This window comes from Dipodomys ordii, unplaced genomic scaffold (assembly GCF_000151885.1).
Source record: "Dipodomys ordii isolate 6190 unplaced genomic scaffold, Dord_2.0 Scaffold62, whole genome shotgun sequence".
In the NCBI taxonomy this organism is placed as follows: Eukaryota; Metazoa; Chordata; class Mammalia; order Rodentia; family Heteromyidae; genus Dipodomys; species Dipodomys ordii.
Window position 1 is genome coordinate 3,505,222 of NW_012267278.1, and position 22,820 is coordinate 3,528,041.

At 43.7% G+C, this 22,820-nt stretch overlaps 2 protein-coding genes across 2 annotated transcripts in view; one reads left to right on the forward strand and one right to left on the reverse strand.

Moving 5' to 3' along the window:
* Positions 1 to 3,380, forward strand: part of Rtn4ip1 (reticulon 4 interacting protein 1) — a 49,643-nt gene extending 46,263 nt beyond the window's left edge. Inside the window, exon 9 of the mRNA XM_013022418.1 lies at positions 3,248 to 3,380. Coding sequence (XP_012877872.1) covers positions 3,248 to 3,355 — 108 coding nt within the window. The 3' untranslated portion in view covers positions 3,356 to 3,380. The remainder of the gene's footprint in view (positions 1 to 3,247) is intronic.
* A 3,188-nt stretch (positions 3,381 to 6,568) lies between these two features.
* Positions 6,569 to 22,820, reverse strand: part of LOC105990062 (absent in melanoma 1 protein-like) — a 59,006-nt gene continuing 42,754 nt past the window's right edge. Inside the window, exons 15-20 of the mRNA XM_013022375.1 lie at positions 20,796 to 20,925; positions 18,830 to 18,969; positions 18,050 to 18,173; positions 15,997 to 16,155; positions 13,619 to 13,781; positions 6,569 to 8,004 (exon numbers count right to left, since the gene is read on the reverse strand). Of these exons, the coding sequence (XP_012877829.1) occupies positions 7,916 to 8,004; positions 13,619 to 13,781; positions 15,997 to 16,155; positions 18,050 to 18,173; positions 18,830 to 18,969; positions 20,796 to 20,925 (805 nt within the window). The 3' untranslated portion in view covers positions 6,569 to 7,915. The remainder of the gene's footprint in view (positions 8,005 to 13,618; positions 13,782 to 15,996; positions 16,156 to 18,049; positions 18,174 to 18,829; positions 18,970 to 20,795; positions 20,926 to 22,820) is intronic.

A 22,820-nucleotide genomic window follows, 5' to 3' on the forward strand; every position in this document is an offset into this window, starting at 1 on the left:
GTGGGAAATTTGTCTTAAGGAAAACATCTGTAGCCCAGGAGGATGAGGAAGTGAGGGCAGAGCATTGGGAGCTCTTGGGTGTGCAATTCAAATGGTGCTCCTAGGAAGAAAAACGAGTCAGCAAGGCCCTTGGGACAAATAACAGCCAATCAGCATAAGCTTTCAGTTTATTTTTTGGTACCAGATCTGGGGCTTGAATTTAGAGCTTAGCACTGCCCCTGAGCTCTTTTGGGCAAGGCTGGTGTTCTACCATTTTGAGCCACAGATCTAGTTCCAGCTTTTTATTTTTAATTGGTCATGGGGCTTGAATTCTGGGCCTGGGCATGGTCCTTCAGCTCTTCTGCTCAAGGCAAGCACTCTACCACTTGAACCACAGCACCACTTCCGGTTTTCTACTGGTTAACTGGAGATCAGAGTCACATGGACTTTCCTGCCCAGGCTGGCTTTGAACTGCGATCCTCATCTCAGCCTTCTGAGTAGCTAGGATTATAGGTGCGAGCCACCAGTGCCTGGCTCTTGTTTTTATTTTTTATTTTTTTTGAGACAGGGTTTTATTGTATAGCCCAAGATGGCCTCAAACTCACTTTTCTGCTTTAGAGGGCATTTTATATAAAAAGACAACTGAATCAGACCTTTCTTTACAACTTTTTTTTTTTAATTCATCATCTAATCAACAGAGGTGGTCACTTGAAGCCAAAAATAAGCTAAGGCAATTCAAAATTCCCAAAATGTCTGCCTTCTTACCATGCAACAGGATGAAGTTAGGAATGGGGATGGAGCATGTAGGATTAGACAGGAGGTCTCTGGCTCCATCATCTGCACCCTGTATCCCCCCCCCCAGCCATAAACAAATACTTGCTTTTGGAGGAAGGAGGGCACTTGGTGTGTTGTGATCTGGAGCAGGGTCAGGAAGGGCAACAGCCTGTCTTGAGAGACAGCGGAGTTGGTTCCTGAGCCTGAGTTTACTGGGGACTGTGCTGGGCTGCTACTTAATCCTGTAAACATCTGTCAGTTTGCACAGAGAAAGCAGGCCAGGATGTAAGTTGTGATGTTATCCTGGGCTACCTTCTTCTTCTTTAATGGGTAAAGGTGGAAAGCAGCAAGTGATAATGGAAGACTCGGCATGTGATGGTAAGAGCAGTTGCCTTTGGTTGAATCCTGACTTAATACTTCGCAGTGGTTTACTTACTTCTGTCCCTCAAATTCTTATAAAATGGGAGTAATGGCTCTACCTACCTAGACCTACCCTAGAAGGTAGTTACGGGTTTTAATGGAGTTCTTGAACAGTATTTGGCACATAGTGAGGAAAGTTTGTGCCGGATGGTTTTGATATGGACTTATTGTGGGTTGTGGTTACAAAAAACTCAGCATTTTAGAGAAGGGACCATTGGATTTGGTGATGTTCTTCTGGTGGCTGGGCTGTGAAAGCTACACCAGGAAGCTGCCTCGCCTGCATCTGAATGTCGCAAGGACGTCTTCCTCTTGTAAGAGAAAAAGAAGCATCAAATGTGTGCTTGACTTGTGCCTTCAAACAGTTGGTCTCTCACAGTGGAGATGTAGGCAAGTGAGCCTGCCAGGTTTCCACGGGACATGGCTGATTTCAAAACTGAAGTTTTGAAAAGGAAGAGTTTACTTGGACCTATGCATGGAGACGAGAGGTATTACGTGAGGCCTACTTTCTGAAGAAAGTAGGCTGAAGTTCCCCCACCATGCCCAGCAGTACCCTAGACTTGCTGAACCAGCTGGAATGGCTTTCCTATCAATTCTAAGCACTGCACTACTATTTATCACAGCCTTCCAGCACAGCTGTGGCTTGAGCCACAGTCTCCAAATGCTGGTCCCAGATCATAGAAAACTCCTGCTCCCTACTAACCTACTGGTTTTCACTAAGTGACATTGAGCTCATACTTACATGACTAGCATTATGCTGGGTGATGAAGATGAAACCGAGATGGTCTAAGAGATGTGATAGGGGAAGAGTGACAGAGGAAGTGAGCTTGGAATGTATTATAAATGTGTGAAAATATAGCAATGAAATCTCCCTCTAGTATAAACTAGTAATAACATTTTTAAAAATAAATGAGGCCAGGCACTAGTAGCTCATAACCTGTAATCTAGCTGCTCAGGAAGCTGAGATCTGATGATCATGTTTCAAAACCAGCCCAGGCTAGAAAGTCCGTGAGATCCTAGTCTCCAGTTATCCAGCAAAGAGCTGTAAGGGTATGGCTCAAGTGGTAGAGCGCCGACCACCCTTGAGTAAAAAAGCCAAGTGAGAGCCTGAGGCCTTGAGTTTGTCCCAGTACTGGCAAAAAAAAAGAAAAAAAGGAGCTGGAGGGGGGAGGGGTGGAGTGAGAGGGCCTGCCTGTACCATAGGTACTTTATGCTCTGGTTGAATAGATATGCCAAACATTTAACCAATTAAGGAATATGTGTGGGGGCTGGGAAGGTGGCTCAGTGGTAGAGTGCTTGCCTTGCATGCATGAGGCCCTGGGTTCCATTCCTCAGCACCACATAAGCAGAAAAAGCTGGAAGTGGCTCTATGGCTCAAGTGATAGAGCGCTAGCCTTGAGCTGAACAGCTGAGGGACAGTGCCCAGGCCCAGAGTTCAGGCCTCACAACTGATCAAAAAATAAAAAAAAAAGAAATGTGTGTATACACGTACACACACAGACACACGCACGCGCGCGCACACACACACACACACACACAATTTCCTTTGTTAGGGGCCTACAAAGATACATGCAATGAGTGCCTAGAGTATTTCCCATCCGTGGCAGAATGGCAGAGACATGCTGGCTCTGAAAAGGCCCTGTGGTTCCTACAGCTGTTCCAAAGAAGAATACAGTGCAGGTGGGGCACTTGGAAAAGTAATGTTAGCCTGGGATTGGAAAGCTGGTAGGGATTTTCAGAGAAGCATTTCAGAAATGTAGCAAGCACAGCATCATGAGAGTGGAGGCCAGGGTGGTAGTGGTCTCTGGAGTGCCTGGCTTCATTGTTGCTGCAGAGTTCTGAGTAGGAGTGACAGGACAGCAGTGAGCATGTTGGAGCCGGTGGAGTCGGGAAGAAGAGGTGTGATGAGCAACAGCAGAGACAGTCCTTCCTAGGCACGAGCTCCTGCCCAGGCACGCCAGAGAAACCTAGGAGAGACTGGCTTTAAGGAATTCCATGAGGAAACCAACTATAGACACCATCTACCTAGGAAGATGAAGGTTTTCTTACTTAACCAGTTTCTTCTTGTGTTTTACAGATTCAGCCAGTTATTGAACAAACCTTCCCTTTTTCCAAAGTTCCAGAAGCCTTCCTGAAGGTGGAAAGGGGACATGCACGGGGAAAGACTGTAATTAATGTCATTTAAATAAATATAGTATACGTTTTGTGAATGTTTATCTTTGGTGAGTTCATGTGATCCAAATGTCTTTCTAGCCATCTCCCTCAGATATTTTCATTTCAAGTCCATGGTATGTGTAAAAATAGCCACACCTGTGGCTGGGAAGGTGGCTCAGTGGTAGAGTGCTTGCCTTGCATGCATGAGGCCCTGGGTTCGATTCCTCAGCACCACATAAGCAGAAAAAGCTGGAAGTAGTGCTGTGGCTCAAGTGGTAGAGCACTAGCCTTGAGCTGAAGAGCTGAGGGACAGTGCCCAGGCCCAGAGTTCAGGCCCCACAGCCAAAAAAAAGCCATACCTTTTAACCAATAATTTGTCAGTAATTGCTATACAAGTATCAGAACTTGGACTTGTCTGTTGTCAGTGACAATTACACATTGTTTAAGTTTCTTTTTTGTACAGCTTTGAAGATTGCAATGGCACCTTCTAGCAACTCAAACATTATTAACCCTTGAGGTCCCAAAGCTGTCAGTGTGTGAATGGATGTTAGCATGATGAACTTTAAGATCTAGTTTCTTCATGATTTCATCAGCGAGTATTTTTCTGACTGGCTGCTACAGATTGGATTTGAAATGTCTCCTGAAGGTCCATGTGTGTAAGGCTTTGTCTCTCACCGCTGGTGATATTGGGAAGTGATGGACCCTTTAAGAGAGACTTAGTGGGAGGAATTTAGATCAAACAGCTTGTCCCTGGGGGAGATAGCGAAACCCTGACTCCTTCCTTCCTCTCTCTGTGTCCTGGCCACCATAAAGTAAGTTTTCCTTCACCACTCACCCCCACCACAACATGCTGATGGCACTATATGGGGAGGTTGTGGAAACTAGGAGGTAGAACCTAGCTGGAGGCAGTAGGTCACTTAGGTGTGTCTTAATATCTTGGTCTGGGTCCCTTCCTGCTTCCCTCTCTTTGCTTCCTGTCTGCAATGAGGTGATGTTTTTTTTTTGTATATGCTTCTATGAGACCACGCAACCATGGATTTAACCCTTTGAAACTGTGACCTAAAGTAAATCTTTCCTCTTTAAATGGTTCTGTCAGATACTTGGTCACAGCAATACAAGCAACTAATACAGGGCTCTGCTGGAATGGAGGCTGCCCATGTTAGTCTGGCAAAGAACGTGGGTAGTATATTGTCCATGATGCATCTTTCTGTGAGGCTGAGTTTAAAGGTGAGGAGGAAATTTTGAGACAACACAGCCTACAGGCAGCAGGATGACTTTTTACCAACTACTCTTAGCCAATTTTACAGTAAGAACCAGGAAAAGAGCAGAAACAAATTAGAATATTTTGCAGTTTAGACAAAAGTGGAGCATGCTGCAAGGAGTGAGGCAGTTGCTAAACGGATTAGCACTGTGGGAAAAGAAAACAAAAACCCCAAAATACTTTGCATTGAGACAATAGAAAAGATGCCTGGATGGGCTGGGAAGGTGGCTCAGTGGTAGAGTGCTTGCCTTGCATGCATGAGGCCCTGGGTTTGATTCCTTAGCACCACGTAAGCATAAAAAGCCGGAAGTGGTGCTGTGGCTCAAGTGGTAGAGTGCTCGGCTTGAGCTGAAGAGCTGAGGGACTGTGCCCACGCCCAAAGTTCAAGCCCCATGACTGACCAAAAAGGGGAGGGGGGAAAAGGAGCATCTTGCAGGCTAGTGTTTAGTAGAGTTAAAGTGCCTGGAGGCAGCCTCTGAGGGGGTGATGCATGACCTTGAAAGTAAAGTCAAAGTTGCAAGGGAGACCCCAGGAAGCACATTGAGAACCTGTCAAGGGAAGCTGAAGGTAGCCAAGCAGAGCTAGGCCAAGAGAGTGGTCATACAAGCTGCAACCAGTAAGGCCATAGCAATGGGGCTGCCCAGGCCCGGTGGAGCTCCTATCAGGTGCCATGTATCCCAGGTGCAGATATAAAGCTAGAGGATCTAGTGTGTGCCTTGATCGGATGCTTCCTTTTTATGCCCACATTCTTCCCTTTTGGAATGGGCATGTTGACACCCTGAGCCACTCTATCTTAGAAGTACGTAACTTGTTTTATTTGTACAGAGCTCACAGCTGAGTTTGCCTTGAGTCTTAGAGGAGACTTCAGACTTGGATTGTCACGCAGTGCTGACTCTGGAGAGGGCCTGAATGCATTGAACTTTGTAAAATGGACATGAGCCATTGGAGGCTTAGGGATCAGGCCTATGCGTGTAAAGCCTCTAGCCTATGGCAGGCACTATTGAGGGGTGGTAGGACCTTGGGAAAGCTAGGTCATTGGAGTATGCCTTTGGAGGCGATCCTGTAACCCTGGTCCCTTCCTGATCAGCACAAGCTGACAGTCTTCTACTACTCATTCCCACCATGATGTGCTGCATCACCATGGGTGCCAGAAAGCCAAAGAACCAAAGAGCCATGGGCTGAAACTCCCAAACTAACAGGTTAGCTAAGGTTTCCTTTTGCTTATTTCCCCATCTTCTCATCCTCATCATCACCTTCACAATTCTGAGTTCCATAGGCTCGTGGATAAACATCTAGCCTGTCATTCGTGTTAGCGTTATAACACTGGAAGGTGATGCCTTGTATTTTGCATTCGGGCTGGGCCTCTTTCAGTAATAGATGGTTTCCCATGGCCACTGCCTTCATTTTAACAGAGTCTGCGATCAACCATTATCTGACCTCACAAGCCTACATTTATGTTTCTCACCAATAAACCGACTATGGTATATACTCCTCAATCTCCAATCATCAAAGGTATGTTTTACAGTTTGATTCATCTATATCTCCTAGAAACTTAGATATTTTCTTCTGCCTTTTGATGTCCAGAGACCTGTTTTTACTTTCTCCTTCATTAATTCTTGCTAAGACATTCATCTAGTAGCATGATGGATTGTCTCCAGAGTTCCTGTAGAATTTTCTCTAGATTTATCTCAGTATTTTAGTATTTTTCTATTTCAAAAGAAAAAAAAAAAACTACCATTTGCGCTTGGCTTCTACCTGAAGTGTCTCAGCCCTTGCCTCTGAAGGCTCCCAGATGGAAGTGAGTGGTTCAATTCTCAAAAGAGTATGTGAGACAGGACTTCCCCTGCCTCCCTATCTAGAAGAGTGAGGATTAGTCAGACTTCTCCTGCCCTAATGTATAGTCTGTCAGACATTTGTTTTTAGTCTGCCAGCTGACTCCTGGCAATGTACTGAGGGTTCCTGAACAGACTCAGAGCTTAGTAATTTATCAACCAGAAGAAGTTTATTCAAGAGAGATTCAGCAGAGACCACTGTAGAATCCCCTACCCCACTACATTGTAATGATATATATACACAAAAGGCCTAAGATCAGAGCTACACAGGTAAGACCTAGACAGCATACTGAATGCTTTGTATGTGTGCAAATGCTATATTTAAACTAAAGCTGGACCATTCGGATGACAAGGGCCTGCCATGGGCTCCAGAGAAGGAATGCACTCTTAACAGATAAGATGAAAATCCTGAGACAGGAGCACCAATGTTGAGTGGTGAGGACAAAATAAGGAAAAACATATTCAAGGAAATGTTTAGAAGTTTTGTTTGAAACTAGAATTCCCTGTGAGCAGCAAGAGATGGGCCCATGTGTTGCCAGCAGTTAAAAGTTCCCATTTTCATTCTTGAGTTGCTTAAGAGTTTTAGGTTCCTCAAGAGCTCTACATTTGACCACCAAGCAGCCCTGAGGGGGCTGCTCTCCTGTACTTTCTGGATCTGTACTAGTTTTCCCCTGGGGTGTTATAACCCTCTGTGCTACCAGAAGGATGTGATACTGAGGAAAAACACTGTAGAACATGTGTTCAGTACTTGCTGTAGATGAGTAAGGAGGGCTAATAAATTAGGCCATGGTAATACTGTTCCAGTAGCAGCTGTAAAAAGGCACTTGTGACATTTAGAGCAGTCCATACATGCGTTATAATAATCTAAGTCCTGCTAAAAAAATTAGCAGACATGAACATGAAATTTCATAAATTCCTAATTTTAATATTAATTGAAAAGTGTTTTGTTATACTTACTGAGCTCCTTATACCATCTCTGGATATATAAGACTTTTCACTATTCAACATAATTTATGGTTCTAGTAAATGCTGAGGCCGTGGACCAAAAGTACAGGCCTAATGTAGCATTCTTCTCAGAGGTAAACTGTTTTCTCCCTTACACACCTGACTTCTGTCCTTCCTTTTGAAGGGATGTGCCAGTCCACAAAGTCAGTGAATCTGGTCTTTTTCCCCTCCTGTCACTGTCTTTGGAAATAATTTAAAATGTACAGTTGTGACATAACATCTTTCAAAACAAAAAACCCAAATGTTGCTGATGTTTAAGTAGCTACTTAGAGGAACTGAAAGGCAAGAAATGAAAGGAGGACAAGTTATTGGTTCAAAACTACCAGTCTTTGAAAAGACAATTATCCCAGTTGTGGCTGTATTAACCCAAGACTGAAGGAGTTTGTCCACTTTCCACTGGGCTCCTCCATGCACACTGTCCTTCGGTGCTTCTTTAAAAAGGTGGCCGTGAAGACTCTCCCGTAAAGGTTGCTCCTACTTTCTTTCGTCAGCTTTACAACACCATGGCCTCCCACACTTGCGTTAACTTCTCTTGGTTGACCGTGTTGAGGATAATGTGGTTTTGGTCATACTGTGCACCCCCTGAAAAAAAGAAAGGACAGTGAGCAATGTGCCCAGAGAGACAGCAACAGCACACATGCACACTCCATCCCAAGAGCCGTGGAACAAAAGCTGACTGCATAAAACGGCTCCAAGGAAAGAAAATGCAAGAAAGCCTAAGGCCTGGGCGATGAGGTGGTCAACCTGCCGTAGACTGATGTGAAAACCCATCAGACAGGATATTTTACCTTGCAGGTTTCCTTTTTTGTACCCAGTTCTCAGTCACTCTATGTCTAAAACTGAGAAGCAATGCGGGGGTGGGAAATGTAAAGGAGGAAAAAAGCAGAGACACCACTGTATGTTTAGTGGTGAAATGGGTTTGAGAAACTAGTGAGAACTAAGCAGGCAGACCTAGAAAGGCAGTAAGAAGTGGCTATGAAAAGCAACAGATTTTTCGACATAACATCTTGTACATCTCATTGTTGCAATGGGTCCTCCTGTATCCCTATTTAAACGATTTGTTTTTTCCCTTCCCCTCCACAGGTTATATCAACATCAAATACAGTGAAAGCAGGGGTTATACTACTGGGGGAGGGACATACAAAGCAACAAAGAAATAATCTTATAAATGTGTTAGAAACAATTGCATGAAAGAAAAAAAAACATTTGAATACTTATCTTAGGGTTCATTTCCCCAACATCAACTTACCTGACCTTTTCTGCTTGACTCAGACATATACTAGTTATTGCAAATAAGGGAAACCATAGGACCTATGTTTCTTTGGCCCTGGCTTATTTCACTTAATATAATTTTTTCAGTATTTTCACAATTAAAAAAAAAAGAAAGAAAAGCAACAGATTTTGCATGAATAATGGAAAATGGTTGCAATTAGGTAAAAGGCAAGTGAGCACAGGAACACAGAAGCATTCCTGCTACTTATACAACTTCACATACAAGTTGATAGCATTTAAGATGATGAGTACCACAGTACTATAAAAGTAGGGTCATGGACTCCTCAACTCTCTCTCACTGGAGTGTGTATGAGATGACTTTCCAAAGGTACCTAATAGAAATTTCACATACCTGAGGAGAAAACCAGCTTCATGGCTTCTTCAATAGAGAAGAATCATCAACAAAGAAAGGGTTATCTGATTCCCCTCTCCCCTCCCTACTGTGGAATAAACACTTTCAGATACCTTAATCTAATACAGCAAAAGCCTCTCACCAAAGCTCTTCCATCAGGGGCCCCCAGAGAAATAAAACTGCGCATATATGCAGGCCATGACTGGGACGGAAATCATAGCTCATCCTCAGGCCAAGGAGTGATCATCTTTCCTTTAAAACACGTAGAGCATCAGAGACAACTTACACGATAGACCTAGGTTGTTAGGGAAGGAGTCATTGTTATCTAGAGGCTCGACCCTGCAGGGTGGAGCAGGAGCACAGGACTCTACCCTGCAAAGTAAGCTGCCACCTGGCTCTTTATAAGCTTGCAATGGGAGATAAAAGTTCCCACAGTCAAGACTTAAGTTGGAGTTGAGCCCTGGTTCAAGTGGTAGAACACCTGCCAAGTAGGCATAAGGTCCTGAGTTCAGCAACAATAAAGACACCAAGATTTCAGAAAGCACTAAGGGCCCCAAGATACCTTACTATATACTTTTTTGTGTGTGTGTATTACTTTGATTCTAATTAGAATCATGAAGCCTAAAAAGTGAGAAATAACTTAGCTAATTTGGGAGGGAGGGGTTAAATCATCCTAGTTCTTTTATTATTTTCCTGGTTTAGAAAATACTGGACCAGTCAATATAGACAATGGTATGTGAAGAACAAACTTTTTTTGTGTGTGTGGGTCGTGGGGCTTGAACTCTGGGCTTGAGCGCTGTCCTTGTGCTCTTCAGCTCAAGGTGAGCATTCTACCTCTTGAGCCACAGCACCACTTCCAAGAACAAACTTCTTGATGTGTATTTGGAGATAGAAAGACTATCCTTCAAGATCTGATCGTAGAAGTGAAAACCAAAAACGGATCCACCATTGCCAGTAGGCCAAACTACCACCTGAGTATTTATTCTAAATCACTGTTTACTGCTAATGTACCTGGGAAGGGTTGCTGTGTCAGTTACATGTCAGCTCTTGGCAAGTAGGACTTAAGGAAGAGTAATTGGAACAACTTTTAACTCTTACTTTAATGAAATCATTCTTAGTCCCTTAAGTATCAAGAAAGGTGCTGCTGGCATTGTGTGCTTGCAATCCTAGCACCCAGAAGAGATGAGAAGGATTGGGAGAAGGAAAGCTACTGCTTGGTTCATTTAGTTTTCATGATCTACATAGCTGTTTGATTGGTTTGCCAGACTTTTCATGTTTTGAAAAGTGAGCATGAATCAGCTCCATTGTTGTAAGACTGGATAATACTTAAATGTCTACCAAAACAACTTACTCCCCAAACATAAGCAGAAGAAAAGCAGCTGATTTAACAAGTCCTATGGCAGTTTTTACAGGTAACAAATGGTTACTGTGTAGCTAATGAAAACCATGGCTTCCTCCTAAGGGCATCAAAGACAAGAGGCTTGTATTCCCCTGCACAGGAGACAGGCTGTGCCTTGCTCTGGCGTGTCCAGAAGGTGGCATCATTCATCCACATTCTGGAACAAGAAAGGAAGTAACTATTGTAACTGCTACAATGGACATGGCACAGAGAATTTGCAAATACACTGGACAAAGTATTAGAGCCTGAAGTGACGCACTCAGGAACCTCTTGGAGCCACATAGCTTGGAGCCAAGAACATTTCACTGTGGTTCCTCAGTGTCAAGGCAGAGAGCCTGCCACACAGAGGCTGCCCAAGCAAGGCTGCTCTGGAGCCTGGACAGAGGACACCAATTACACTGGAGCAACGCAGAAGTTTGCTCAGCCTTCTTTTGGGGTCTAACCATTCTGATTTTTCTGAATTCCTCAACATTTCAATTAGTTAATTTCCTTGTCTTCTCTGAGGATCTTACTCTCTTGTCTAGAATGAGGAGCCCTGCCATAAAGTTGGTCATAGTAAGAATAAAGACAGCCCTAGGTCAGTGATTCTTAAATAGTTTGAATCTTAAACCATTTGAATTCTACATTGACCATCCATAAAATGAGCATTCTGCTTATCTGCTGTACCAATGTAATATGAGGAATGTATTTATGTTCTATATGCTACTTGCGTGCATTTTCTATGTCTAGTCTATATTACATTTTGGTCCCCGTCCATCCTGTAACCATGGTGTCTAGTTCCTGTGCCCTAACTGCTGTTCTCTGCCTCTCTCAGTCCCTTCTCACTACTCAGTCCTAGTGGTTCTAATCTCACAGAGCAGCTAGCCATTCTGCCTACTGGACATTATCAGACTTGAAAGATACTTCCGGTCCCCCTGCAGGTATCAAAGTCCTCGATGAAAATGTTCAGGCTTTACTTTCCATTTTCCAGAAGTGTCTTAACAACAAGATCACAGCGATTGCCTGGTGCCGGTGGCTCACGCCTCTAATCTTAGCTACTTGAGCCAGCTGTAGCTATAATTGAGAATGGAGGAGTGAGTATGGTATACTTACATTTTCACTAGTTCACTATATTATAAAGCTTAATCATACCGTCTTTCCTGATAGGGAATAGAAAAGTGCCTACTGATAATTTACAAATTATTCCAGATATGAATAAACGCTGTTCCCATTTATTTTAAATAGCAACAACACTAGCTTACTGACTTCCCGTGCATAGGTTAGGGGTAGTTTTGTTTATATTGTTTTAAATTTCCATTAACTATTCCCTGGTTCAGCTGGTTCAGGCTAGCTACATCTGCAATGCCTAGGTTCTTGTTAGGAAAGTAAATTTTTGTGTCCCATTCCAGATTCCTTGAGTCAGGAACTCCAAAGACTTGGCCCACTAATATGCAGTTTTAAATTCAGGGCCCGGGCTGGGAAGGTGGCTCAGTGGTAGAGCCCTTGCCTTGCATGCATGAGGCCCTGGGTTCAATTCCTCAGCACCACATAAGCAAAAAAGAAAAAAGCTGGAAGTGGCGCTGTGGCTCAAGTGGTAGAGCACTAGCCTTGAGCTGAAGAGCTGAGGGACAGCACCCAGGCCCAGAGTTCAGGCCCCACGACTGGACCCCAAAAATAAATAAACAAACAAATAAACAAATTCAGGGCCCTACTCTGAGCTATACCTTTAGTCTGTTTTGCTTCAGATTATTTTTCAAATTTTGTCCCTTTCCCCCTCCCCTTTTTTTTTTGCCTGACACCAGCCTGAATCTCAATCCTCCTACTTATATCACCCCATAGCTGGGCTTATAGTGTGTGCCCAACTTATTTGCTGAGAATGGAGTCTCAATAATATCCCCTCTCCCAAGTAGCTGAAACTACGGCTAAGAGGTACCATGCCTGGCCTCAATCTATGGTTTTAAACACGCCTTCTAGATGATCTACTACATATGAAGTTTGAGGACTATTGGCCCAACTTAGTCTTTCCAAGCACAATCAATTCACTTTAGATTAACTTCATTGAACACATGTTCAATTGAAATCCTCCTGGCAGTTAATTCTTTTTAGCACTTAGGTCTTTTCAATAAAAGGCTACAGGTACCTGGTGCCGGTTGGCTCATGCCTGTAATCCTAACTACTCAGGAGGCTGAGACATGAGGATGGCTATTCAAAACCAGCCCAGGCAGGAAAGTCTGTGAGACTCTTGTCTCCAATTAAATCACAAAAAACTGAAGTGGGGCTGCAGCTCAAGTGGTAGAACAAAAGAAACTTAGGGACAGCACCTAGGCCCAGAGTTCAGCCTCAGGACTGGCCAAAAAAAAAAAAAAGCTGATATATAAATAAGAACTACACTAATAAGAGCACAGCATTTTAACTGTTACTTTTAGTCTTACACTGTTATAAAAACAGGGCTAGGGGTGTAGCCCTGTGGTACAGCACATGCTTAGCATGTGCTCTAGTTTGTTTTTTCTTTTTTGTTGTCCCATGTGGCTTGAACTCTGGGCCTGAGCACTGTTCCTGAGCTCTTCAGCTCAAGGCTAGCACTCTACCACTTGAGCCATGTGCCCTAGTTTGGTTTACAAAGAAAGTCAGAAAAATCAGTCAAGTGTCCAGATTTTAGCCTAGCACTTCAAGAGATGAAACATGAACAAACTCATAAACCATGCTCTGCCTTAGGTTTTGGGGGGGGGGTATTGTTTGTTTTCTGGCAATTAAACTGAAAGGGAGCAGAAAGGGAGGGAAGGATAGCACAGACTACTAAGACTCCTGTGGCTATCAAATGGGCCATGTGTATGGACTAGCACACAGCAGAGAGGCTCTTACACTAGTGTATTAACACTGCTCATTTTCTTTTTTTGGGGGTGGGGGGCGTTCCGGTCTTGGGGCCTGAACTCTGGGCCTGGGCGCTGTCCCTCAGCTCTTCAGCTCAAGGCTAGCACTCTACCACTTGAGCCCCAACACCACTTCTGGCTTTTTTTTCTTTCTTGCTTATGTGGTGCTGAGGAATCGAACCCAGGGCCTCATGCATGCAAGGCAAGCGCTCTACCACTGAGCCACCTTCCCAACCCCAAGCACTGCTCATTTTCAAAAGTTAGGAGCAGATCTTTTTATCCCCCTTAAGAAAGGTACAGTGCATTGAAGGAAATTCTCCTTACCTTTGATGTCTAGAACCAGATTTGGTTTTAGCTTGCTGTAGATCCTTCCATCTGACTTCATGCACCAGAACTGACAGTCGACGTTCTGGTCCAGAGCCAGGCCAAGCTTGGAACCCGATGTTACCAGGCTGCCCACAATGGTCAGGCAGCAGTCTTCTGCGATCTGCTCAGTGGAAAACAAAAGTATCTCAAAGAAGGATACATATTAAATCTCAAACTTTATTTATAAAACTAATGTAGTCCCAGGCTTCATTTGTCCTATGTAAGGCATTTGGCTCCTATTCCATAGGACATGAGTGATGGACAGTTCTTAATTCCTGTCCATTGTCCAGGAGACTTCTGTCACTCGTAAGACTCCCTGGATAACTGGTGAGCGAGGCCTCAGGACAGCGACACGGCTGGTGAGGTACTTTTCCCTGGCGGAAGTGACTGAACTGAGCCCAGGTCTGTAGCTTGGTCTCTCCTCGCCACCCCACACCTCTGCATGTCCTGACCTTCCGTATGCAACTGTACTTCTCAATGCCCAAGCACTGGGGTGGCTACAGAGCACTTTATCTCAAAACTTGAAATTGCCTTGATTGGCTTCTTGTCTTTCCTTTGTCAGAAACTCCCTCAGTGTGCTACCCAGCTAGAAAAAGAAAAAGAAAATGCAAGCTCTGTAGAAGCCATTTAAGTGCAAACAATATTGAGGAATCCTTCTTGAAGCCAGTTTACCCTTCATCATTAACAGGGTATGGCAGTCAATGTCCATATACCACTAACACATGGTATTTCTAAAGAAACAGATGGGAAGGGTACTAGTCTATGCTAGAGATATGCATCCTTTTCTAGCTTGTGAGACAGTGGGCTTTGATCCCCATCATTACCAAAAATAGAAAGTATACTAATTATTCTATGTCATTTTTTCCCCAGTGACTTACTAAAGTTGAATAACATCACTGCAAGGCTATGAGAAGTCATTGCTGAAAGTACCGCTTTCTTGCATCTAAGCAATCCCAAGGCAAAGGGGCTTCTGCACCTGCTGTTTCTGAGGTACTAAGCCACGCTTCTTTACGAAAGGGTGTTTTCTCACAACATCCCTGGAGGGCCGGTGTGCTCCTCTCAAGAGGCTCTGCCCTTGGATGACTCATGGGCAGTGAGGTTTTAAAGGAGCAGGAGCAAACAGTAAAGCCCATAAAGTCAGGGAGTCAAAAAGATGCCTTTGACGATGAAGCGTGAGCTTCACTCATAAAAATCTGATGACGTTCAGCATGTCCATGTCTGCCGTGGCAGGAGGGATATGAGAGGGGGATGGGCCATTTCTCACTTTATCTCCCCACATTTTTCATTGATATCTTAGTTGTACAGGGGTTTTGCTTTGACATGCCCATATATGCATACAATACACCTCCATCTGACTCAGCCCCTCTGCCACTCTCCTTAATCCCCCACCCTTTCCCAAGCCCAGCTCTACAAACCATCACACACATATGTGAAAACAGAAAATGAAATATTAACCTTTCTTCACCCTCTGTTCACCCTCTCCCACCAGCCCCCACCACAGGACCTGTTTCATCTTCCTGTCATTCGTATTTTTGAAGTGTGTGTTAATTGTTAAGTTTTACACATCATATACAGTGCCTTAATCACATTGATACTCTTGCTTACTCTCACTTCCCCATATTCACTACTCCCTACAGAACCTAAGTTTGAGGGGATTGCAGGGGTGAATCCTGCTGAAATACACGGCAGCCATTTTACAGCATGTGGCCATTAGGAAATGGACCAGGTTGTACACACAGAGGTATCGCTACCCTCCTCTTATTCTGTGGCATTCTCCAACACTGAGAAACCAAGAGTGATTTCTGTCAGTTTGCTGGACTACTATGGAAAGGGTCAGAGTAGCATCACTTCCTTTAGCTAGCTCTTAAAGCCAGCGTTAGTGGCTCACACCTGTAATCCTAGTTGCTCAGGAGGCTGAAATCTGAGGATCACAGTTCAAAGCCAGTCCCAGCAGAAAAATCTGTGAGATTCTTACCTCCAATTAATCACTAAAAAAAAAAAAAAAAAGCTGGGAGTGGAGGTGTGGCTCAAGTGATAGAGTGCTAGCCTTGAGCAAAAGAGCTCAGGGACAACACCCTGACCCTAAGTCCAAGCCCCAGGATTGGCAAAACAACAACAAAAACTCTGACCTGTGCTAGATGTGCCTAGCATTTTAAGTTCCTAAGGTTGGTTGTATCTGAGCTGGGAAACATGTTCATTGGAAAGACCTTCAAATTTGTTCCTGAACACACTCCAGGAACTGTGAGATTAAGTCAACTAGAAGACAGGACAAAGAACAAAGGACAAGTCCCTTGCTGGCTAAGGCACTACAGACCCCATCTCATCTTAAAGCTCACCCTGCATTTGATGCATCCTTCTTGATAAATCCATATCTGGTCATCAGCACCAACATCTTCCATCACCTGTATTCTAAGAAGCTTCAAGTCATCTAAGTTTCCGTTGGTTGACATAAATAACCCTGTTGCTTTGTTTCGAAGTCTGAAGTAAATTCGCTTCTAGAAGACAAAAACCCAGCAATAGTCATACAGAGATTGTACTGTTAGAGGAGCTAGACAGATATTAACACTTGCAGAGTCTAACGTGAGGTATGGATGAGGGAGTCGGGTTTTCAGACTTGTTTTTTCAGTGATGAGAACTGGAAAGAGCTAGTGGTTCATGCCTATAATTCTAACTACTCAGGAGACTGAGATTTGGAGGCTCATGGTTTGAAGCCAGTCTAGGCAGAAACATGCTCAATACTCCATCTCAAATCAACCATCAGCGAAAGTTCAAGCTGGGGGTATGGCTCAAGTGGAAGAGTTCCAGCCATGAGTAAGAAAGATAAGCGGGGCTGGGAAGTTGGCTCAGTGGTAGAGCGCTTGCCTTGCATGCATGAGGCCCTGGGTTCGATTCCTCAGCACCACATAAGCTAAGCAAAATAAAAAAAAAAAGCTGGAAGTGGTGCTGTGGCTCAAGTGGTAGGGCACTAGCCTTGAGCTGAAGAGCTGAGGGACAGTGCTCAGGCCCAGAGTTCAGGCCCCACAACCGGACCAAAAAAAAAGAAAGATAAGCAAGTTTAAAGCCCTGGTACTGTCAAGAAAAAAAAAAAAAAAAGTAACTGGGGCAGGGAGCCTGCCTGTGGATAACAGAGCTTGGGACCCACCATGTTTGATGTTGGGTTTCAAAGCATTTCTGAACAGCCACACCTCTTTAAGACACAGACAGCCCAAATACTGAGCGGTGGGGGAGAGGCCAATCACAAACTATATAAGAAAACTAAAAAATTGAATTGCAGTTATTCATACTGGCTCATGTCTATAATCTTATTTGGAAGCAGACATCGGATCAGCCAGCCTGTGCAGAAGTTCACAAGACCCCATCTCAACGAATAAAACACTGGGTACAATGATGCATGGCTGTCACCTCAGCTATACTGAAGCATAAATGGGATTTCAGTCTAGACTGGCTCAAACATAAATGTGAGACTCTGTGGAAAAACAAGAAAGCAAAAAGGGCTGTATATGGCTCAAATGGTAGAATATCTGTCTGCCAAGTAAATGACTTGAGCTTAAACTGTAGTACTACCTCTCCCTACCCCCCAAAAAAAGTCAAACTGTATTTATAAGAAATAGTTTGGGGGCTGGGAAGGTGGCTCAGTGGTAGAGCACTTGTCTTGTCTGCATGAGGCCCTGGGTTCGATTCCTCAGCACCATATAAGCAGAAAAAAAAAGCTGGAAGTGGCGCTGTGGCTCAAGTGGTAGAGTGCTAGCCTTGAGCTGAAGAGCTAGGGACAGAGCCCAGGCCGAGTTCAGGCCTACGACTGGACCCCCCCCCCCATAAGGGGCATAAGGGGTAGGGAAAGTGGGAGAAAAATGAGGGAGGGGGGTTGGACAAGAAGTATACTTATTACTTTACATATCTAATTTAACCCTCTGTCTATCACCTTGACAATAAAAAAAAATAATAAATAGTTCAAGTCAGGTGCCGGTGGCTCACGCCTGTAATCCTAGCTACTCAGGAAGCTGAGATCTGAGGATTGCGGTTCAAAGCCAGCCCCAGCAAGAAAGTTGGTGAGACTCTTATCTCCAATTAACCACCAGAAAACTGGAAGTGGCGTTGTGGCTCAAGTGGTAGAGTGCTGGCCTTGAACTGAAGAGCTGAAGGACCACATCCAGGCTCAGAGTTCAAGCTCCATAATGGTCAAAAAAAATAACAAAAGAAGAAAAGAAAAGGAAATAGTTCAGAGATGAGTCTATTTACAAGGCTGGGAAGGTGGCTTAGTGGTACAGTGCTTGCCTAGCATGCATGAAGCCCTCGGTTCAATTATTCAGTACCACATAAATAGAAAGAAAAGGGTGGGAGGAGGAAGGGAGGGAGAGTGCATTTGCAGAATAGTAAAGAAAAATGTACCTGAGCAAATGGTCGTAGAGAACCGATTTGGCGACAGCCACTGAATTCATACCAGTTAGGTACTTCCGCAGGAGACAACAGGAACTGGCGCCCTCTGTAGTTGCCAAACTCGTAAGTAATCCATCTGCACAGAAAAACAGTGAGGTGCTGTCTCAATTTTTTTTCCCATAAATGAACTTATTACATGGATGGCCTTTATTTTTATATCCTATTGAATTTCAAAATTATTAAAGGATTAAAAATCCTCCCAAGTTGAATTTTAATCATTTGTACAACTCCTGCCAAAGGACAAGCTTTCTCTTAGCTCCATAACCAAAATCGCTGAGAAACTATTCAGAAAAACCCTGAAGTGGAGCTGTAGCTCAGTGGTAGAGCACTAGCTGTGAGCAAAACAGCTCAGGGACAACATACAGGACCTAAATTCAAGCCCCAGTGTGCACATATGGAAACACGCACACACACACACACACACACACACACACACACACACACTGACATATACTACATATATCTTTAAGGCTAGATGTGGTAGCACATGCCTGTAGCCCCAGCAGTTAGGAGGCTGAAGCAGGATTATGAGTTTAAGAACAGTCTGAGCGGATAGTGAGATGTTTCTTTTTCTTTTTTTTTTTGGTTCCAGACTGGGACTTGAACTCCACACCTGCCACCATTTTTGCTCACTAGCTAGCATTCTAAAAACTAGCCATGCCTCCAACCTTGTAAGATATTTCTTTAAAAATCAAAAACGTATTTTATTAGGTCAACAAGTAGTGAACTTACATGCCCCCAATAACCTGAACAGATCGTATTTGTGTGTTGAATCCCAGTGACTGGAGATTAACTGTTTCAGCATTAAGTTCAATCTTTTTTCCTTTGAAGTTTTCTCTTTCAAAAAGAATAATTGCTGGTTCAGAAAATTCCTGTTTGGGAGCAAAAATCATGTTCTGTTAATAATTCAACGTTTATATAAAAATGATCCAGTTACAAGGACAAAGCCACAACCTGCCAGATTGACTGATTCATACACTCTCTTTCCCAGGAGCCTGGGTTATTTCCAGGTTTCATAGCTAACAGGAAGCATGCAGGGGCCGGAAGTGTTTCCACTGCATATATAGGACAGCTGATGGAAGCCACATTATAAAAGAAAATATACCAGGCACAGAGAAACAATTATAAGCATGGAAATATGAACACTTCTGATGCAATTTATATGCATTTATTTTTCCTTTTATTTTGCAAATTCTTTATTGTGATTAAGTGAATACATAATTTCACAGTATTGTGGGATAGTGAAGGCTTAGTTAAAGTCACAAACACGTTCTAACTTTCATGGGGCAAATTGTCTATCGTGGTCTATAAAATTTATGAGTTCTATGAGCTTTGACAATACAGTTATTTCTTCTACATCGGGTGATGTAGATTTTTCAATGGAAGCCATGGGCATAAATGGTAAGGTTCACAGAGCCATGGTAGCCTGGTTTACAATGGCACAGCGGAGCCTGCCCTTGCACGTGTTTTCAGATGTCCTTTGTTTGAATTGGCAACATGACAAGGATTTTTGTCATGCTTGTGAACCTTCCTGTAGGAGTCACCATCCAGGACGGGCAGGGAGGAAGGGGGTGTGCAGAAATAGGGTAGGGGCTACATGTTCACACTTGACCATGATTGCATGGTAAAGAGAATTAAGCACATATACCCACTGGTTTCAGTAAAACAAAAAACAGCAGCCTTTGTTTGTTTAAATTAGGAATTTGACCTTGAACTAAAAATCTGAGAACAATATTCCTAAAATAAGAAAATATATGCCAAAAAAGCATGTGGGATTACAGTGGTTTTCCTACTTGCTTAAAGTTGTATAGCAAAAATATGGCACTTTCTGGCTTCATTTGTATGATGTGTCTGTGTAGAAGACTGTCTCATCAGTAAACAGAGGAGGTGAGTGAATGTGAGTATGTGTGAGTGTGTGTGTGTGTGTGTGTGTGTGTGTGTGTGTACAGAAGTGGGGTATACTGTCTAGGAATTAGCTTATATAAAACATACAAAAAGGAGACAACAAAGATTATAGCAGCATTACATTATCACTCTGTACATTTAGTGTGTTTTTCTTTGATGGCATGCCAAAAATGTTCTAAATACTTAAGTTTCGTATCAGACGTCAGTAAAACAACTTGGAAGTATTAAGTTACAATTAAAAATGTGAGCTGAGCATGGTGGTACATGCTTATAATCCTAACACTTGGGAGATGGAGATAGGAAGATTCTGAGTTTGAGTCCAGCATAGACTCAAACGGGTCTCAAAAGAAAAAAAATACATAGAGAATTAGGGATTTAGCTCAGAGGTTATTTTTGCCTAGCATGCACATGGCTCCAGATTCATTCTCAAATGCACACACACACATACACACACACACACACATAAATCTGTGTGTGTGTGCGCGTGCACTTGAACTCTAGCCCTGGGTGCTATATTGAGTTTTTGCTCAAGACCAGCACTCTACCACTTGAGCCACACCTCCACTTCCAATTTTTAGTGGTTAACTAGAGATAAGAGACTCACAGACTTTCCTGCCCAGGGTTGGCTTTGAACCTCAATCCTCAGATATCGGCCTCCTAAGTAGCTAGGATTACAGGCCATGAGTCACCAGCTTGCGACTATCTGCCTCCAATGTTAATTCCTCAAGAAGTTTTAGCTGCAATGTGAAGCACCCATTTCTGTAAGGCTGTATTCACTGACAGATGTACTTACAACATCTATAAAACGAAGAGACTTGAAGGTTGCTCCAGGCAGGAGGCCCATTGCAGAGAGGCAAGGATAGTGTCCTTCCTCCAGCACGTACTGATTTCCAGAGAAATTTTCTCCATCGTATGCAACCCAGCTGCAGTAGGGGGGAAAAAAAACAACACAGTACGAGATTTGAATATTCCTATTTAAAAATAGGATTTTTAGAGGCAGTCTATTAAAAAAAAAATCAACCTAACTTATAACTCAGTGTTCTTTCTTTGAAAATATCTGGGTATATTTACAGGATTTCATCTTATGGCAAATTAATATTCCTTAATCAGTGAACTTGGCAGTTAGATTTAAAACTTCCTTCTCTGTGGAATGGCCCACGTTTTGATTCTCCCACCCCCAGTGCCACCATACTTCCACCCAGGTGGCTTCAGGCCTTCGGACATCTTTCTTTGTCAAACGATCTCTCTTCAACCCTTGTAGGTGGTCAGTCACTTTAGTTTATCCATATCTTCTGAAAATTTCTCTCACTATTCTCTTTTCCTTATTTCCAATCCCTCTGTCCTAGACCAGCACTGAAAGCATCGCTGTGACATGAATACATCACTGGGTTTCTCAGGGCCTTTTCTACCTTCTTCCAAGAAGTTTTATGTTTTTCTCTTAAATCCAAAAGGTGCTCACTGAAGACTAATTGCATGTCAGTTCCTTTCCTATTGCTAGAAATGCAGCACAGAACAAAACGGAGTCCCTGTCCACTTGAGGTACCTACTCCAGTGAGCCAAAACAGACACTAACTCAGCAACAAAACACACACATCTGGTAGTGATAAATGAAGCAGGGCTGGGAGGTAAAGAACTCAGGGTGGGTGGGCTGAAGGTAAGAAACGGAAGCTTCACACTCAGTCTGGATTTGAGTAAAAGGCAAGAGCCCTTTCGCTGTGCACTGCTAACTGGGACAATGGCATCTCAGCCATAAAGACCCACAGGACTGACTGCAGCTGTTATTATCACTCCTTTACAGATGGCTCCCGGCGTTTCCTGAGTTTCTCTCACCTTAGACTTTACCTTTCCTCATGAAGCTTTTGTAAAACTATTGCATTCAGCCTGGAAAGCTGAGTCTATTGCTTGTGTCCCATTTTATGTTTCCTGTAGCATCCACTGAGAGTGGAGAGTCTTCATAGATGATCTAATGGCCCAGTCCATGCTGGCTTCACTCCTGCCTAACACAAAACCCTCGTAGGCTGGGAATGTGGCTGGCCTTGGTCAGCACACACCTCCCCTTGCCTATCACATACAGGGCCTACCCTACTCTTGTATGCCTGTAAAAATGCTGGCCTAGGGAGGTACCTTAACAACCACCTCAAGTCCAGCTCTCCCTTTCCAAATGATGGAGCAGGCATTAAGAATACATAGCCGGGCACCAGTGGTTCATGCCTGTAATCCTAGCTACTCAGGAGGCTGACATCTGAAGATCGTGATTCAAAGCCAGCTGGGGCAGGAAAGGCCATTAAACTCTTTATCTCTAATAAACCACTAGAACACCAGAAGCGGCATGTGACTCAAGTAGTGGAGCGCTAGCCTTGAGCTGAAGATCTCAGGGACAGGGCTCAGACCCAGAGTTCAAGCCCCATGACCAACAAAAAATAAAAATAAAGAATACAGGGGCTGAGAAGGTGGCTCAGTGGTAGAGCGCTTGCCTTGCATGCATGAGGCCCTGGGTTTGATTCCTCAGCACCACATAAGCAGGAAAAAAAAAAAGAGCCAGAAGTGGTGCTGTGGCTCAAATGGTAGAGCGCTAGCCTTGAGCTGAAGAGCTGAGGGACAAGTACCCAGGCCCAGAGTTCAGGCCCCATGACCGGACCCCCCACAAAAAAAGAGAGCCTGGCTAGATTCCACTGCATGCTGGAGCTATCTTTACTTCCCCACCCACGCTGTCTAGACTTCAGTGCTGCAAGGCATACTTCCCAACACACACACACACACAGACACACAGACACACACAGACACACACACACGCGCATTCATGCACGCACACACGCAC